Genomic DNA, 20,401 nt, shown 5'->3' on the forward strand with positions numbered 1-20,401 from the left:
TACCGCAGCATGATGTGTAAACACATGTCTTAACTTTGCAGCCTGTGCAAGAAGTGTCCAAGGTCTGACAGAACCATTTCCCATGAATATTATGGTAGTTTGAATTAATTAATTATAAATTTATAATTGAGTTCCATATATTTTCAGTATCTCTATGCTGTGTGTATCACATGAAACTAACCACTTCCTTAGATTACCAGCTGACCACTTCCTGGTACCTTGATAAGTTAACACAAAAGACATCAAGAACAGAAACTTCAGTGTGAGCTTATAGTCAGTGAAACAGTTCCGTTGTTTAATGTGGAAATGGGATACAGTATCTAAGAAATGGTGATGCATAATCATCACTGGGAAATAATGGGGTTAGCAGCTTACAGTCATGTTTTGCCAGAAAGGATGTAGCTGGAAATATTCCAGTGTATGTGATTATGAGTCAGGAACAATAAATTTTACTGCGTTACTCTTCATATAAACAACAAACATTGCCATATAACAAGAAATACAAATAAGGGTATGTGCTTCAAAACTTTTTGTAAACATCTTGATATGGTAGTACTGAAAATAGGAAAATCTTATATTGATGATAGAAATGACACGTAAAACTGACTCAGTAATAGAAGGTATGGATTCCAAATTTTTATGCCATCAAAGTGCTTTGTTAATGGCTGCAATCAATAGAGGTGCTAATGAAGATGTTGAGAAACTGCTAACAGACAGTGGGGAATTAGTGTCAGCTGTTGTCAATGTCCCCTGTGGAAGGCTACAAGTTACAGCATTACAGCTGGCAGCTGCAAAAGGTAGGTATGAAAATGTATGTAACTTGGCCTGTCATTCGGAGGAAATAACAGAGATTGAGGATGTAACCTTTAGGCATTTGGGCAAAAGGATTTCAAGAACGATGTATTTAATGGTGTGACTTGTTCAAGTGTTAACTGTTGTAGCAGTTATGAATGCCAAATAAAAATTAAATTAAATTAAATTAAATTAAAAAAGTAAATTCTGAGGTGACGGTTTGAATTTAAGGAACAGGAAACTGTATATCTTTACAATATTGCTTTTTTTTTTTACCATGAAGCCTTGGTTAATACAACATTTACAGTAAAGCTAAGAAAGCTTTGTTAACATATTTGGACATATTGTTATTTTTCTGAAGCAAATCCAAGTTTTGTTAGATTAGATGTGAAGTTCTCACAGCAGTGACTGTGAAGAGTATTATCTTCTGGGATATAATGTCATGTAACCTGGTAGAAGTCCACTGACTATTTCTTGCTGTTTACTCTTTGACCATGAAGATAGTGGCAGTATAGTCCTCCATAACATTCAACTTATACAGGAATACAGGTATTACATCCCAAAAGACAGAACTCTTCTGGGCAAGATAGTTTAATTTAATAAATTCAGTTAATAAATATTATGTTTCTGTTGGTTCTATTAACCATAAATAAGTTTTGAATTTTGCAAGAAATTTCTTGGTAGTTGATTTCATATGATTGTATATTATTAAAGGGGCTGAAGTATATGGTCCTGATATTCTACAGTAATTCTAAGGAAGTAATACACAATTCTTACACTTTACATACCTAACTAACTCCATGGAGCTGAGCCCTTGAGAATCTGCCAGTTGCACAGCTACTCAATAATTTCCGAACATTTAATAGAAACTGAAGGTTCATTATTGTGTTCATAAGAGCCCTCCTCTGGCCCTTTCATAAGCCAAGTAAATCCAGTCCATGGCACCCCCATCCTATCTTTTGTATTATCCTTCCACCTACATCTAGGTCTTCCTAGTGGTCTCTTTCTATCTGGCTTTCCCACCAAAATCCTACATACATTCCTCCTCTGTCCCATGCATGCTACATGCCCTGCCAATCTCACATTTCTTGACTTCATCATTCTAATTATAATTGATAAAGAGTACAAGTTATGAAGCTTGTCATTATGCAGCTTTCTCCAATCTCCTATCATTTCATCCTTCATAAGTCCAAATATTCTCAGCACCCTGTTCTTGAACACCTTCATGCTGGTTTCTTGCTTGGTTTACTCTTCAACCCTGAAGATGGAGACATCGTCATGTTCCTCCAAAACATTGTTTGACTTTCACCAGACTACTTGGGTCACATTCCAGAAGAAAGGATTCTCCATATCCATTGCCGGGCGAACCTCAAATCCTCCAATACAGTGATATTTCCATCAGGATAGTTTCTCTTAGCATGAGATGTTCTCAGTTCTGCATCTTTTCATTAGCACTCTGTCTCTGTCTTTGGGCTCCCTAGTGATCATTTACTTGTACTGCAGGAAACCTATTATTATCCAAACTACGGTATCCTTATTTTTAACTTTGAGATTTTGTACAGTATCCTGGTTCCGGATTTTGTTTATTCTTATGTGTTTCATAATACTCCATAGAAACTCTTATCTCTGCTGCTTGTAATATATTTACATTTTTTTAGTTCATATCCAAATTTCTGCTGCATATGTTAGAAAATAAAGTATTTTATGAATATTTGAGAACCAATGACATAAATGATATTTTTGTATTCATACAAGGTATTGTTAAATTTGACAGCTCATATTTTTATATTCTGTTGGTGGAAATATCACTCTTTATTTGCAGAATTCGCTCCTGGGTCATAATTTCTTTTTTCCAGTTGTTCATCCACATTTTCATAAAGTTTACTTTGATTGCTGTGCAGATTGGTTTATGAGTAGTATGAGTGGTATGTAGTAAATTTTCTGCATCTGTGCAAAACATTACAAATATTGCAACAACACACTTCCCCCATTGCAGGCAAACATGGAGTTCAGTTGGTCAACCTACTGCTGACAAATGGAGCAAGGGTAAATGTGTCTGATAAACTGGGTAGAACAGCCCTTCACAACGCATCCCTTGTTGGCAATGAAAAGGCTCTACAGGCTTTGTTGAAAGCTGGTGCTGAGGTTGATTCTCGTCTTCAGATCAGTTCAGGGCCCAGGCAACAGTTGGACAGTCATTTCATTTTAGATTCAGACTACACTGTAGATGCGGATTACAAAGATCCTACTTCAGGATTCAAGGTAAGCAAAATAGGTGATAACATTCTTAAAGTTGAAGAATGCTGTCTTATGGGATGTGGTGCCATGTAGATCTTGTGTGAACTGATGTTCTGGAGGAACATATCATCTCCATCTTCAGGGTAGAGAAATCCGTGAGCGAGGAACCAGCAAGAGCAGGTGGCTGCAGCCGTTCCTGAAGTTATTTTTCATCATTAATATGTATATCAAAACATAGTATAACCATAAAATATCAATTTTTAAATATTTTCCATCTTATTTTGAGATGTTATTAAAAATACTGTGAAATGCTGTTCTTGATTGATTTAATGATGGTGTGTGAACTGCATTAGTTACATAACATTGAATGAAAAAAAGAGACTTGCAAATGGTAAAATGGCAAGGCTGAGGGAGTTCGTGGTCATGGCTTATTTTAAGGTATTGCCTCAGCTTCTTTCTGGGGGGAGTGAGGACAGAGTGAAAAACCTAAGTCAGAATTGTTAGTCTTCTCAACAAGACTGAAACTGGAAACATTCTGAATACAAAGTTGGAGTGAAAATAATTAAACTAAAGGAGTCAGTTTTAGTGAATTGTAATAGAAAGTTCGGTATGAACTAAATTAAGCAAAATATCAAATTTCATGGTTATAAACAATGAGTAATGTAATTTAACATTTTTGCTAATCTAATACAATTTTATGCTCTGTGTAGTTACCTGTTCCGGAATGCTGGGGACGCACTCCATTACATCAGGCCGTAAAAAGTGGTAATCCTGCATGTGTGTTTCTGTTGCTTCAAGCCGGGGCAAAAGTGAATGCTGAAGATGAGAAGGGCACAACTCCTCTTCTGCTAGCAGGTGCTGGGGTGGCACCAGACAACATAAATCAGGTTATTAAGTAAGTGATCATTTGTTATTTATTGTTCATCTTGATGATGTTTAGGAGCTGATTTTGTATTCCACGCAATACATATGTATGTTACACGATTGCACAGCCATGTGACCTATTTAAATTTCAATAATTTCTGTTCAGATCTCTCATTTAAGTGTTATTAATTCTTATGAAGTAATATGGCAATTTTTGGTTAGGTTACATCTCTTTGACTTCACATAACAACGTTAAGAAAATGTGCTTGGTACATGACATGATTATTCTTTTATACTAGTATAGTAATTAAGAGCCCAGTTGACTAAGCTGGTATAACGATGGGCTGCAGGCAAAATGGCTGGGGTTCAATTCCTGTCAGGGGCAAGATTTTTCTCCGCAGCATCCCTATCATTACTGAGGCCCATCCAGCCTCCTGTCCAGTGGGTACTGGGGGCTCTTTCCAAGAGTCCAAGAGATAGGACAGCGTGAAGCTGTCCAATCATATCCATGTAATGCTGAGTTCAAGAATGGTGGAGCTCTTCCTCCACTTCCCTCATATGTCATCATGACACAGTGCTAAAATGATTAAGCACACAAGGAGAACTTTACTTTCTTTTCTTCTTGTAATGTAATTTATCTTACATCTTTCACCATCATATTATAACCATTATATTGCAGGTATGAGGAAGTAGTAGAACTCTTAGTAAAAGCAGGGGCTTACGTCAACGTACAGAATCAAGACACTGGCTCAACTCCCCTGCATCATGCAGCGGTGTTGCGCTCAGTTCGTGCCGTGCGGTGTCTGCTGGATGCAGGTTCCATACTTGAAGAAGTTGGACGTGAAGGGAGAATGACAGTGCTTCATGAGGCAGCAAGGGCAGATTCTGCTGCAGTGGTGGAACTTCTGTTGAACCAGGGAGCAGGTCATTTGGTCAATGCCAAGGATAAGGTCTCTTGATTTTATTAAGATACTATAACATTTAAGACCATAATTATGGTCCACAGACCAGAATTGATAATGATTTACGTTGATGCAGACCTTCTTGAAGCATTTCCAAAGATGACCCCTTGAACTGTAATAAGTCTTATGCTGGCTTCGCTCCAACATTCGTAAAAATTACTTTCAGGTTTCCTGTTGCTCAGATAACTGTTGGATTCAGTCATACATTTAAAAAACCAAATTTAATTATTATTATTATTATTATTATTATCTGGTGCTACAGCCCTTTGTGAGCCCTGGCCTCCTTGATAACAGCCTTACAACTATCTCTGTCTTGTGCCTTCTACCAAGCTGTCACTTTTAAAATTTTAAGGTCTTACAATGCATCATCCAGCCACCTTCATTCTGGTTTTCCTTTCTTTCTACTGCCTTCTAGCTGGGAGAAGGTTAATTTCTTGCAGAGCGAACTTTTATCCATCCTTCTGATATGCCCTAGCCATGTAAGTCTCTTTCTTTTCATTGATTGAACTATATTTGGTTCTTTGAATAATTTATATAATTCATTTTTATTCTCCATACTCCATTTTTTTAGCTTGGGCCATAGATCTTCCTTAGAAGTTTTCTTTCAAAAATTTTCAGTTTATCTTTATTTATTTCAGTGAGTGTTAACCTCTCACTACCGTAAAGTACAACCTGTTTTATATTTAGTAACATTTCTTAGAAGTTTTCATCTCAGTAAATTCTGCAACTCATAATAGCATTTATTTCCCACAGTTATTCTATGATTTATTTCCATATTAATATTGTTTTCACAGGTGACTATGAACCCAAGATATTGAAATTCATTTACTTTTTCTATATTTTTGTTATGTATTATAATATGCTTCTCTTTTTAATTTTATTTATGCTAACTTCCATAAATTTAGTTTTCTTTTGATTAATGGTTAACCCCATTTGGTGTGCTGCTTTCTTGAGCTTTATGTATGTGTCTTTGGCTGTTCTTTCATATCTACCAATAATATCATCAGCATATTCTAAAATATGTAGAGGTTTATGGAGTATGGCCCTTCTTATATCAAGATCTGACTCTTTTATGACCTTCTGTAGGGCTAGATTAAATAAAAGGCACAACAACGCATCTCCTTGTCTGAGTACTCTATTGGTTTCAAAGGATTCAGTTATTCTGTTAAAAGTTCTAACTCTGCATCTTAAATTTTTAAAAGTAAGCTCAACTAGACATCTAGGGACATGAAATTCCTCCATAGACTTGAAAGCCCAGCTCTATCAATGCTGTCATATGCAGCTTTCAAATCTACAAACATATAGTACATGTTAACTCTATATTCTCTCATATTCTCCAGTAATTATCTGAATGAATGCAAATGGTCTGAAGCGGACTTTCCACGTCTAAACACGCACTGATAATTTCCAAGATTTGTCTCCACAATGGGTTGTAGTCTTTGAAATAGTATAACTGAGAATACTGTATATGCCATGTTCAGCAAAGAAATACCGCTATTGTTTTCACACATCATTTGATCTTTATTTTATAGGTAGGTCATATTAACCCTTCCTCCCACTGACTGGGAAATATTTCCTTTTTCCACATCGTTTTAATCAACTTCCATAGTCTAAGACTCATTTTGTCAACTTTTAAAATTTCGACATTGAGTCCAGCTGGTCCTGAAGCTCTGTTATTTTTTAATTTTAAAACTGCAAAATTCACCCTCTCCAAGGTAGGTAATGGTATTTCTTCAACTTTATTGGTAGATGGTGCTGTTCACTGTGGATGCATTTCCAAATTATCCTGTCATACTCTACAGATTTTGAAATTACTTCTTCATCCTATTCAGAATATCAGCTTTATCTGAGAGAATATCACCATCTATACCCTACAACTCAATGGTTTAGTCTGGAAGCCAAACCTCGTTTTATTCATTTGCTTGTAGAACTTCCTACTATCATGTTTAGCATCACATTCTTATAGCCATTTAAGTTGTTTCTCATAATAATCCTTCTTTTTCTTCTTGGGGATTCTTTTTTCATTCTAGCTTTACAGTATACTTCTCTTGCTGGTCTAGTAAATTTCCTTTGAAGCATACTGTAATATTTCCTATTCTCCACTGTCATTTGTTCACACTTTTGTTCAAACCATTCCTAAAGCCCCTTTTAACTTTCCAAATACTGCTACTGTTTTGATAATTGTTTCAGTGTTGGTCCACTCTTCTTCAATTGTCACTCCTTCCCCTACCTCCCGACATAAATCCTTAATTTTTGCTCATATTCTTTCCATACCTTTGTCTTCATTTCATTGCCTATATTGTATCTTATTGGTTTCTCTTTATTCAAAACGTATTTTGACCCACTAATTTTCATCCTTATTCTGCTAATAACAAGATAATTATCTGAATCATCATTTGCAACCCTGTAAGTCCTCACGTCCATCATATTATTTTTATGTCTTGCATTACTCAATATATGATCAATTTGATTATTTGCTGTGCCATCTGGGGACCTTCAAGTTGCTAAATATATCTTCTTGTATGGGAATTTATTCCAATCTAGTGCACTAGCTCATCCAATTAATCTTAGTCCATTATCATTATTTTCCTCATGCAGTTCACAATTCCAAACAACAGATCTGTCTTGACTAGGGTATCTCTTTTAGTCTGGCCTATAACCTTTGAGGCATGGGAGGCCCTACTGGTAAAATATGTTACTGCAGACATGGCTCTCAGATTAATTTAGTCATACAAGCCCCACCACTATGACACAGTAGAGATATCAGCAGGGGGCAAATTTAATTATAGTACCATGAAAATGGAGGCAGTATGTTTCTCTGAAATATTGGTATCCTCCTACAAGACTACATAGTGTTATAACCCAGAAAACATTACTAGTAATATGAGTAGTTAAAAAGTAGTAAAGGAAAGGAATTTTGTTATCTGTATTGTGCATTGCAGACTGGATGTACGCCATTACACAAGGCAGCCTATGTTGGTTCCCGTCACTGCTTGACCAAACTATTGAAGCATGGGGGTGATCTGGCAGCTCAGAGTAGCACCAATGTGTCTGTCATGGATGTCATCTTCTCCCACATCCCACGTCCACTACATTTCCTTACAGATATCCTGAATGGGAGCGTTATCCCTAATGGTGCCTCTGTTAATGACCGTAGTTTCAAGGTATTTACTTCAAGCAGTTCCTTATTATAACACACACACAAACACACGCGCGCGCGCGCGCGCAACACTTTATGATCACCACCACCACCACCATCATCATCATCATCATCATCATCATCTTTGTCACTATTGGATGAAGTTCCAAAACTCACTTCCAGCTATTCCTGGAAAGAAATTACAGGATAGGACTACTCCAGTTCACTGTTTTCATGACTCTTCCAATTTCAACTTTCTATTTATTTCTATATATCATATACCATGTTGATAGAAACATTGCCTCTTAGAGTGCATGTTTTAGTTGTGATAAAGTTATTATTAAATATGTATATGATGTAGAAGAAATCAGAGCAAAGCAGTGGAGGAAATATGCGAAAGTCACAATGTAGTTTGCCTTATGACACTATATTTTTCAGTGATATTATCTCTTAAGTATAAATCATACAAAATTTGTCAAGGATATTGCAACTCAGATTTCTCATTTTATGTATCATTTAAAATGATTTGCATATTGGGAATTTTTCCATTCCCCTTTGAGAAAACTTCCATAATAATGTGTAAGATCAACAGATTCAATATAAAACTGAACAAAAATTGATATATGTGTGGTTCAGCCTATAGAATCCAATAAAGCCAAATATATTTTTGATACTATTTTATCACATTGCAGGTTACTGACAATTAGACTTTATGAGATGTCCCTGAGTTGTAATTGTCTGATGTTTCAACGCTTGTACATGTGAATTAAGTGATTACCTACCTTAATAATTCATTAATTCAATCTCATGTGTGTTAGTTTGTATGAGCCAGTTGTTCACCACAGTGACTTCTGCCTCATCTTCCTGTATTTGAACCTGTTATTTCTCAAGAAAAACTCTTCTAATAAGAGAAAAAATGAGTAAATAATAAACTATTTTTTCAGTTTGTTTTTTATTTTGTTTCATTATTAATTTTGTAACAATATTACGTTCCGTTATTGTCTTTCCAAATATACCATATTTCAAAATAATTGTTGCTTAAGTGGGCCATAGTAAATTGGTATGTGAATATGACCTCTGTTTATAACATTAAGTATATTGGAAAGATCTGATATGAAAGAGAGCTTGTAAACAAACTTGGGAGACCATTCATTTGTAACTTATGAACTTCCTGTATTTGCTTTTGAGGGTTGTGGACATATTTTCAGCCCCTCCCAGTAATAGAAGGTGTATTAAAACTTGCATAGTATTCAGTTAAGTCCATACTTTTTCGGCTGAAACTGAGAGACTGAACTTCTCAGCAGACAATTACCTAAATTCTGCTTTTGCTGAAGATGGCTTTGTAGCATTACACAATTTGACCATCTTAAAATTTGCACGTAGCTTTCCTAGGTAGTGGTTATTCATAATTGATTTTGGTGTTAATCCCCTTCAAGTTTGCTTTCCCTTCCAAACAAAGACTTACGTTTTAAATAATTTCTTCCTAAGTCATTGGTATATTATAGATAGAATTGAAGAGTTTATGAACTGTGGCCATGGCCTGGAAACTGAAAATGTTGCATTCTTTTAGAATATTATAATGGACAATGTCCAGAAGCTCATTAATCCCAAATGTCTTTATAATTGTTGCATTTAAGGTAACACTTGACTTCAGCTTGTTATGTCCTCATGGTCCTGAACAACAGATGGCAGTAGTATCTGCTCTTATGTCTGGTGCAAGTGATTTCCAGCAGATGCGAATTCTACAGCATCCTTTGCTTGAGACATTTTTACGATTCAAGTGGCACCGCCTACGAATGATCTTTGGCATGCTTGCAGTAGTGCATGCATGCTTTGTGGCTTCTCTCTCGACATATTGTCTCCTTCTGGTGTACAACAACAATAATTCTTCGTTAATTGAGGTAATTAAATTAGATGGTCAATTAGATGTTACAGGCAACTGTAGATATAATTTAATCCCTTAAAATAATGATTATTTACTTTAAATGAAATTGACCAGATGCAATAGTTGAGTGGTGAGCACTGCTGATTCTTATTAAAGTGGATCTAAGTTCAGTTCTTTGGCCAGAGGCCACCTATCACTGAGGTTTTCTTTTTGTATATTCTTTCAGTTCCTCCAGCAAAACACTGAAGTAATATCTTAAAATGTGCCATATTCTGTTTCTTCACATCTGTCTCAATTCATTATTTGCAATCATCTTCACATTCAGTGCATTAAATAAATTTAAAAACAACAAGAAATTTAAATGCAGTGGTTGCTTAGTTTTAATGACCACCTCGATTGTTAGTAGATATATCAGTGGATGAATAATAAATCCAGAGGAATTTATTTGGCAGTTGTGGCCTGTTTTAAAATACTATTTCAGAATTTGCAAGAGGGATTGAGGAAATCCACAATAAGCCACTGAGTATAAATGGCTCATACCAGGATTCAGACTTCTCGCTTACCAAATATGAATCAGACAAACTATTGCAAAAGTAACTTGCTTGTGTTAACAATTTTAGCCCAGTCAGATCTATCATTAGCAATGTGACCATCATTCTGTCAAGTAATAGGACACAATAGTCTTTTATGGTCTTTGTCAATCTTTTGAAGATGTTCATAACCTATTGTATTTATTTATTTGTAGTTTATTCAGTAACCCTGTCAGTAAGTCACACTATGTAGCATGAAGTTTTCATAACTTAAATTAAATTATATTGTATACAGTAAATAGATTTTGTTTAGAAATATTCACCCATTTCATGTGTCCTTTCCAAAGTTTACTGTATTTTGGACTTGAATATAATAATATTCTATTTTCACATCATTAAGAATGTTGATTAATTTGTCCTTATCCAACAGAGTACAAATGCAAGCTGTCAAAATTAATTTCTGCATTACGAGTAGTTAATATTATTGTCTGATTCCCAGATAGTCCATGTTTCTCTGCTACATACCAAGGTAGGTTTTATGGGGATTTTGTAGTTTATATTTGCTATACTGTCATACAAATTAACAAATTAGTCAATAAATCCAGTAACCTTGACAGGCACTACTTTTCATTTCACAAATAAATTTTCTTGTTTAGTGTAACCTTGAACTTCGTGGAAGTAAAGCATGGCCGGTGCATAAGGCTGACAACCACACCACCTTCTGTGAGCTGACTATCTAGAAAATATGGGAACCTCAACCTTTTCACAACCTTATGGGCCTCTGCAGCCTTTTACAGGGCTATCTTTACCTTCACAAAATCCTGGTATTGGGGACTTTGTCCTTGTCTGTTCATTTTACAGTATTTGTTGTTCTTTTTCTGTTTTCAGGTTGTTGTGTCACGCCGAGTCCTGCTTGCATCTGTCTTGGTATTGTTCATACATTTATTGGTCCAAATTCTGCTGCTCCCACGCCACTATTTACTGCAGTATGAGACATGGGTCAATCTAGTGTGTATCCTTCTCTCACTCACCATTGCTTTGGGTGGAGAGATGGGTGACTACATGATGCCATTTCTTAGAGATCGTGAGCCAACTGAGAGTACATGGGTGCTCCATGTCATGTCCTTTGCAGTGTTACTTGCATGGACTGAGCTTATGTTACTAATAGGGCGGTTTCCAACCTGTGGATACTATGCACTTATGTTCTACCAAGTCCTTCAGAATGTGGTAAAGGTACGATGTTTTTACTTGCGCCAAATCATATCCTGTTTCAACATCATTAATCTGAGTTTGTGAGGTTAGTGTTTGGAGACATCGTGCATGAAATATTTACAAAACAATAAAACGGTGATTGACATAGAAAATTTCAGTGCACTTGTTTTTGCTTTGAACTTTTTAATCCCCTCAGCCCCTTAAAGATTTTCAGTGAGCATATGAACAGCTGCTATAAACTAACTAACTAATTTTATGGAGCTGAGCCCCTCTTGAGAAGCTGCCAATTTGTAGCCACTCAAAAACTTCCCAACAATTTATGGAACCCAGAGGTTCTTTCCGTGTTCACAAGAACCCCCCCACAAGTCCCTGTCCTCAGCCAGATCAATCCAGTCCATACCACCCCAATCTGTCTCTTTAAGATTCATTTAATATTATCAAACCACCTACTTATCTCTCCCTAACTTTAACCATCACCATTTAGTGGTCAGTATCACAGTCTGCTGCCCTGATTGATTGGAGATCAAGTATTCTTGAATGCCACCTCCTATCTATCAAAATATTGTTAATTTGATTGTGAGTCTTACCATCAAAAAATGTCCAAGTAAATTTATGAATGTTACAATATGGGAACATTGTACTTTTCACAGTCAGATTTTTGGATGTAACGAAGTTTACTACTTGAACTCCATTTTCATTACTATTTCATGCAAACTTTCATTCCCAGTTGTTGGTTTGAAAATATCTTCCCTACCTACTTTGTCATTAAAATCTCCTAAAAAAATTTTAGGGAATTTAGGGAATTTGTCAGATACACATTCTACTTGTAGTTCCTCATGTGTGCTGTTCTTCACATCATCAGTTTTATTCTCTGTTGGGGCATGAACATGCAGAAAAATTATATCACAACAGCGACACAAGGTGGGTCCTTTGTCAGCACAGCATGGGGCATCCACAGGTTGTGGATGGAGGGGATGGCCTCCAGATATTGAGGGTAGCTGCAAATATATTGAATAAGAAGTTGTGGACAGCTGACAAGAGGTTTTCCTCCAGCTTGAGGGTTGGGTGTGTAGCTGACAACTCTACACCGTAAAAATAAACTTGTTATGAAATGTCATCTGCTATAAAATTTAATAAAAATTCCCATTTCACACAGAGAATATATGTAGCATTTTAAATCTTTAATTTCTGTCGCACTATATCCTCTTCTACCTTTTGATAAATCTTCTGCATTTCCTACATAACTGTCATCTGTTTGCATGATTATGTATACGTTTCAACATTCTAAATTTGGTAATGGATCCAAACCATTGTTGATAGCCATAATCTCTGTAAACCTTTTGTGTTATTAATTATCCACTTGATAATGGTTGTAATAAAATTTAAACATGTAGTGGAGAATATTAATGAATTAAATTATTATTATTTGTATGATGAATATATATAAATTGATACCCTGCCATGTAGTAAGAAAATAATCCCCCGTTGCAGGGTTAATGTTTAGTTATTGAATTTCTTTTTACGTTTCTTTTTTATTGTTCGGTTATAAAATTAAGAATTCAACAAAATATGGGCTACTCTGATTGATGAGATGAAAGTATTAATTTATTATTGTTGTTGTTGATGTTGTTATTTTTTCATTTTAATAGTTAACCACAGATATACCATGCTGGTTGTAATGAAGTGTTGAGTAATGCTGTCTTGGCTCTCATCTTAGAGCTTTCAAAACTGGATCTAAAATGAATTATTTCTTTACATGGCAGGTACTGTTGACATTTGGTGGCTTGGTGATGGGATTTGCCTTCAGTTTTTGTGTGCAATTTCATGAATCTGGTCAGTTCAAGAATCTCTGGTGGTCCATAGTGAAGACAGTTGTAATGATGATGGGTGAATTTGAATACGGAGAGCTGTTTCCTGAAGATGACAAGATGCAGTTGCGTCTGAAGGGAACGAGTCGCATCATTTTCCTTGCATTTGTGGTTCTTTCATCAATTGTGTTGATGAATCTCATGGTTGGTCTTGCAGTTAATGACATCCAGGTAATTTGCATGATATTGACTAAGAGACAAGTAGTTTTTCATGCTGATCATACGACTTTAACGTTATAAAGTAGATTGAGAGGTTACGTCTTTCAACACTGAAAGATTCAATTCTTTGCAGTAACCTCTGTAAACTGATTCTGCTTAGGAAGGTGATTACAGTAAATCCTTACTAATCTGGGTATTGCATACTGCAATAGGGTTCATTTTTCCTGATTTACTGTTATGAAATCACCATAGAATACCAAGGAAATATATCACTTTTATTGAATTTTCATCAATCACATTCTTCTAATTCCCCAACATGTTTGGATATCATGTATGTACTTCAGTCAGTCCTGGCTTGGTTGGTATCATGTAATCATGCTTGCCGAAGTGTTTCTTAACAGCTATAAAGTGGGGATTTCTCTTGCCAGTGTGATGTTTGAGAGAGAGCTGTGTCTGCCCTACAGCCTGCTATTTAGGACTCCCCCTGATAAGGAGCAGTGCATGACCAACTTCTGGAACAAGTTGTAAAGATTATCAATTAATGGAAAAATTATTGTTCCACCATCTGTAATTACTTATGCTCTTGAGATCAGTTTTGTGCCCACTTGTCACTTCATAGCAGCACTACTGGTCACAATACTGCGGTCACTATTGTGATGACTGACCTGTAACTCATCTGCCTGATCAAGTACACTGCACTGAGAACAACTACTAATAATTTCACTGATTAACTGAACACAACTGACTCACTGCTTACTTCTCTGCTCTGTGCTGCACTGAACTGAACTGAACTGTGCCCTTGTGAGAACTTGGGAAACTTCTGTTGTAGGCACATAACCTACTGGGAACTTCTAGCAAGTTTGTGGTTGACCTCAGCCTGTGTTGCCAACTAAGTAACCCCATGAACAATCCAGATGTTATGAGAGTTATATGCAGGAAAGGTGACATATCCTCGCAGTTTTTCTTCTATGACAGTATTAAAATGTATAAAATGGAAAGAAGATTTTGTTTGTGGGTGTGGATTAAATTTAAGTGTCTCTGGACATGGTCTAGTTGCAGACTCTTGTGAACATAATGATTAGCTGTCAGGAGGGAATTTGCTCTCAAGGACAGCTTAATGAAGTTATCATTTAAATGAGATGTTTGTAATTTTATTTCATCATCAGCTTGAATTTTGTAATTATTTGAACATTCTCAAGGAAAGTGCTGTATACTTACATTAAATAATCTCTGTGAGCATGATAAATAATTGAAGTTATTTTGTGCTGCAGGACCTTCGGACAAAAGGGCATGTCCAGCGGCTGTTGAAACAGGCTGAATTTTTGGCTCACTGTGAAAAATTAAGTTCTCATCACATTCTCAGCTCAGCACTATTTCCTGGTTGGCTTCATAAAATTCTGTATGACAGACGTAGCATGGAAACCTTGTTTGTGATCCAGCCAAGTGAGATCTCAACCTATAGGAAGGACTTGTCTTTTATGCTCTTGGAGTCACTTATTGGAGTTGCTATTCACAATGAGCAGAAGTCTGCTGGACGTAATACAGAGTATTCAAAGGATTACCACAGGTATTGTTGAGAGTCTCATTAAATGTTAATGCACAGATAGATGTACGAATAGGTATGATTCATGCCTCAATTCCCCTGTTTAAGGTTTTCCTTACTTGTTATTCTGTTTCTTTTCTTTCTATTCTTTTTATTATATTACTTTTTCTGGATTTACATGCGTTCTCAGATATAAATATTTTTTTTCTGAAGAGGAACCAGGTCCATGACAAAACTTAGATATAACTTTAATTGAAACCAACTAGAAGATGAGAGGTACTAGTGGTGGAATATATTTCTCACAGTCTGTCTTGTCTTAATATCAACTTCACCTAAATGTGCATTTGATTTTTATAAGCAGTATAATGGAAACTGAGTTCTGGCGATATAGTCATTGTGGCTGATGTGATGCAAAAGTAACTACTCAGTTACAAAAGACAAAATCTCTATGTGGTATGATCATTACGTCCGATATGGCAGAAATGGCCAGTCTCAATCCAGAAGAGCAGGCATCACATTAAACCACTATATCTTCCATAGCAGAAATACTATTAGGATGGATTAGTTTTAAGTGTAGTTACCATATTTAGATTTGTATTGTTATTGTGTTCACCAGTGTAGTTGAGTTGGCTATAAACGTCCCTTATTGAAAGAATTAGTATTCATGTCATATCTTAGATCTGTAATTCAGCATTCATTCATGAGTGCTACAGTTGAAACATCATCATTAAATAACCTAAGAATATTATATAAAACTTGTTTCCAAGAAAACTAAAGCTTCTGATTTTCTTACAGATACCGGCAAAACAAAATCAGTGATGGAGGTGAATATGGAAGAATGTCAGATCAAGAGGCTGTAGCTTCTGTTGATCACAGCAGCATTATAATGATGCTTCATCAACTCCAGCTGGACATTGCTGATATCCGCCAGGCTCTTCATGTGGACCAGGATATGGAAACTGTCATGACTACGGGGATGGCAGTTGGAAATCATAGTGTGATGATGAGTGAACGGCGACATAGCAGCCAGCCTGTGGGTGTCAGCAGGTGGGCAAGACCTCTGGCTGAGATTCAGGAGGCACAAGGTATACTGCGGAGATTGCGTCGAAAGAGCAATAAACATAATATTGTGGTGTGATATTGTTATACTTGGTTCAAGTTAAAAATGTTTTCACATGAGATAATGATAAACCTAGCTCTACCAAGTCACACAGCATAGTGGATAACACTCTTGCTTCAACTTGGGAGTTCATATTTTTAATCTCGATCCAAAGTTTATGTATCTTGAGGAGGGATTTTATACTTTTTCCATTGAAAATGACAATTATGTGGAAGTCTGTATAAATTATCAGCCCAGATGCTTGATTTCTTGGACTGGTGGGGCTTTTTTATAGGAGGGGCGGGTATTTCCTCTCACTCCCTTCAGTCAAATTCTTGGACAGAACCTCATGTCTGTTTCCTTTCTAATCCTTCCAAATTCATCAGTCACAGTCATTCTTCCATTTGATATTTGGTAGTCTGTACACTTGATAAAGATTTGTTAAATAACTAGCCTGTTGTTTTTCTCAGTCCCTCCAGACAAACTGCAGAAGAGGAGCTTGAAGTGGGCAAAGAATTATTTTTTTTTTCATCCTTTCCAATTCAGCATGTAATGATCCTGCCATTCAACACTATATAACATGGAGTTGATAAGGCATCAATATATAAACCCATAAATTATAAACTCCAGTTGTATATTTTCCAAATACAAGTTTTGCCAGAAGGGCATTGATAACATATTTTGATGGGTGTCCTTATGTGACACAGAAAGCAGGGGACCCAGATTCAGTCTGTAAGATTTGTTTAATACTCCCATCTATGTACATTAGCTTCTTAAATGATTACTATCCATGATATTTTCAAATGAGAAATGTTGCACACATTTGTTTTTCACATCCATGTTACATATGCCTTTCATAAGTACCAAGTTTATTTAATTGTTTTTAAGTACAATCAGTGAAATACCTCATTATGTACTTTTATTTATGCCTCATTTATCTTCCTTGTGTCTAAAAACTTGGTTCTTGCACACACAAATCCTTGTTTTTCCTGCAGAGTAGGCACAAAGTTTTGCACCTATGTAAAACAGTGATTGGTAAATGAGATAGCTGTGTATATAGCAACTAGGCTAGGAGCTTGATTACCAAGGAATCAAGGTTAGATTCCCAGCGAGAGAAAAATATTTTTTCTCTTCTCTACAGCATCCAGATAGTCTCAGGGGTCCATTCAGGATCCTATAAAATATTTAGTTTTTTAAGGTAAAATGACTTGAATGGTATGTATATATGTGTATGTTCTTGAAAATAAATAAATTATTTATGTAAGAAGCGTTTTCTTCTTTGGCTTTTACTTCCAGACAGGATAGACTGATATCCTGTAGTTAAGATCAGTGAGAGAAACCATTTTAAACTTCAGTCATTTGAGCCAACAAAGCCAGAAGAGAAATAAAATCTGTATAACTGAAGCATAAGCATAAGAAATGCTTTGAAATGTTTTGAACATATGGCAGTGTATGATGAAAGCATTCACATGCTTCACATGTGCTATTTTACTATATTAACTATGTGACTGGTTCTATATCTATGTATATGGATTTATGGAATATACAATAAATGAATGAATGAATGAAATGGAATTGAGCCAGTTAAGTTGCATAATGCATCTGACTTGTATTTGGAAGGTATCCAGCTTGAATCTTGACCTGCAAACTGGCTATCATGACACATTCTTCTTGTTTTTGACACAAATGCTGGAACAATTCTTTGAAATATCCCATTTCACTGTATATATTCATTCATCTCATACAGTAATAAATAATCTGTGCAGTTAAAATAGAATTGTTAATTAAATGACCAACAAGCTGCATGTGATCATGTTAGTTTTGTTTCTATTTTTAGGTAGACTTCCTATTTTTTGTGGTTTAGTTTGGACACTGTCAGTGTCTAGACTATATCATGGAATGTTAGAATGATTGGTAAATAAGACTTTGGAGAGGATTTAGAAGGAAGTTGTCATTGCTTGACCGAAGTACTATTTTGGACACAATGAGGACAACCTTAATGACTTGTCAGGATTGCTGGTGATCTGGTTGAGATTCAAACTCAGCATCTCATTAATATGTGTTTAAAGTGTTACAAATATACCAGCATACTCAGTGTTTTTTATTTTAAAGTTTACATGAAATACTGGCTCCTTTTCACTACCTAGCATAAAAACTATAAAAATTATGAGTAGGGAAATAGAGAGGATTATATGGTCCCTAAAATCTAATCAAACCCATGGATACTCGTATGATGAAATTTCGAATAATATACTCAAAGCCTGTAAAATCTTTATTAGTGAACCTATAAGTTGCTTATGTAACAGAGCTATGCATGAGGGTATATTCCCAGACAGATTAAAATATATATTGTACCAATATACAAAAAGGGTGGTAAAAACTTAGAATCAAATTACAGACCTATATCCAAATTGACATATATTAATAAGATATTTGAGAAGGTAATGCATAGTAGATTGTTAAAACATTTGAATGATAATAGTATATTAAGCAAATACCAGTTTGGATTTAGAGAAAATCAAGGGGCTGAAAATGCAATTTATAGACTTATCTCTGGAATACTAGACTCATTAAATAAAAAAATGCAAGTCTGTTGGATTTTCTGTGACTTATAAAAGGCTTTCGATTGTGTTAACCACGATATTCATTTATCAGTAATCTGTCAGATGACAGGTCCACAGTCTCTTCCAAAACAGTTCCTCCACTTAATGTGATCTTCTGTTTTTGGAAAGAGACTATCCAGGAAAAGTGATAATGTGGTAGTTTTTCCATTTGCTTTCCACATCGCAGTACAACAGCCGTTCAAACCACTCTGGTCACGCCTGTTGCTATACGAACTTGAACCATCTCGAGCATCATTTGTTCTGTGCTTCAAGTCGCTGCTGATGACGCTGCTTCCGGCATCAGTTTTTGGTGTCTCTCTTCGTCTGATGCCTACCCTTTGACCTGTCCAGCAACGGAGGCCCTGTCAGTAGCTACGCTACCACTGGTATAGCTCTCAGGGTCCTTGGCATACTCAAACCGCCTCACAATACAAACAGACAAACAATACGACCTATATAAGTCATATCTATTGAATAGAAAACAGAGAACTGCTATCTCCAATGGGACAAACAGTAGTAAAGTAAACTCTCGATGGGTTAAAGTAACTAATGGTGTCCTGCAAGGGTCGATACTGGGACCACTGCTGTTTATAATATATATAAATGACCTACCAAAGATTTTGGAGACTAAGAGTATTCCCATTCTATTTGCTGATGATGCCAGTTTTTTAATCTCTCAAGACAATCCAATAAAACTTAAAAATACAATAAGTGAAGTATATAGGATGCTGGAGGACTGGTTTAAAAAAATTAATGTCACTTAATGTAATGAAAACATATTATATAAACTTCACTGTAAAAAATAATGTAGTTAGAGAAATGAGAGTCATAGGAACAGTTTTATTAAATACAAATCACATAAAATTTCTTGGCCTGACTATCCAAAAGGTTATAACTTGGGATAGACATATAGATGAGATAATAAAGAAATTAAATACATTTTGTTATATGATAAGAAATGTAAAACCAGCGGTGTCTGTAAAAATATTAAAAAGTGTTTATTATTCATACTTCCATTCTGTTATGACATATGGAGTAATGTTTTGGGGTAACACAACACATGCAGGAAGAGTTTTTAAGATACAAAAGAGAGTTATAAGAATAATAAAAGGATGTGGTTACAGAGAGTGATGCAGAGAACTGGTTAGGAATATGAATATATTTCTTTTAAGATCACAGTATATATACTCTATACTGATGTTTGTAGTAAAAATAGAGAAATATTTGATACAAATAGGGATCGCTATGAAATAAATACTAGACATAATATGGATATACATATGAGCCAGGTAAATTTGACGAAATATGGTAATGGGGTAATTCACATGGCCGTAAGGATTTACAATGCACTACCTAATAAAATTAAAGTAACTTCTAATNGTATATAGGATGCTGGAGGACTGGTTTGAAAAAATTAATGTCACTTAATGTAATGAAAACATATTATATAAACTTCACTGTAAAAAATAATGTAGTTAGAGAAATGAGAGTCATAGGAACAGTTTTA

At 35.6% G+C, this 20,401-nt stretch overlaps 1 protein-coding gene across 1 annotated transcript; it reads left to right on the forward strand.

The window, feature by feature from the left end:
- Nucleotides 1-236: 236 nt before the first annotated feature.
- On the forward strand, nucleotides 237-18,982 carry LOC111869429 (transient receptor potential channel pyrexia). The gene is made up of 10 exons (XM_023860953.2): nucleotides 237-797; nucleotides 2,789-3,054; nucleotides 3,741-3,925; nucleotides 4,574-4,844; nucleotides 7,799-8,020; nucleotides 9,633-9,896; nucleotides 11,299-11,643; nucleotides 13,386-13,661; nucleotides 14,921-15,216; nucleotides 15,988-18,982. Exons 1-10 carry the CDS (start codon nucleotides 581-583, stop codon nucleotides 16,328-16,330), a joined length of 2,685 nt encoding a protein of 894 aa, XP_023716721.1. The 5' UTR covers nucleotides 237-580; the 3' UTR covers nucleotides 16,331-18,982.
- The last annotated feature ends 1,419 nt before the right edge of the window (nucleotides 18,983-20,401 follow it).

This window comes from Cryptotermes secundus, unplaced genomic scaffold (genome assembly GCF_002891405.2).
Source record: "Cryptotermes secundus unplaced genomic scaffold, Csec_1.0 scaffold813, whole genome shotgun sequence".
Taxonomy (NCBI): Eukaryota; Metazoa; Arthropoda; class Insecta; order Blattodea; family Kalotermitidae; genus Cryptotermes; species Cryptotermes secundus.

Excerpts from the sequence above, each read along its gene's own strand:
- LOC111869429 (XM_023860953.2), top strand. The coding sequence starts at position 581 with ATGATAGAAATGACACGTAAAACTGACTCAGTAATAGAAGGTATGGAT. Across the intron at positions 3,926-4,573 it reads AACATAAATCAGGTTATTAA|GTATGAGGAAGTAGTAGAAC; the intron begins GTAAGTGATCAT and ends ATTATATTGCAG. Across the intron at positions 13,662-14,920 it reads TTGCAGTTAATGACATCCAG|GACCTTCGGACAAAAGGGCA; the intron begins GTAATTTGCATG and ends TTTGTGCTGCAG.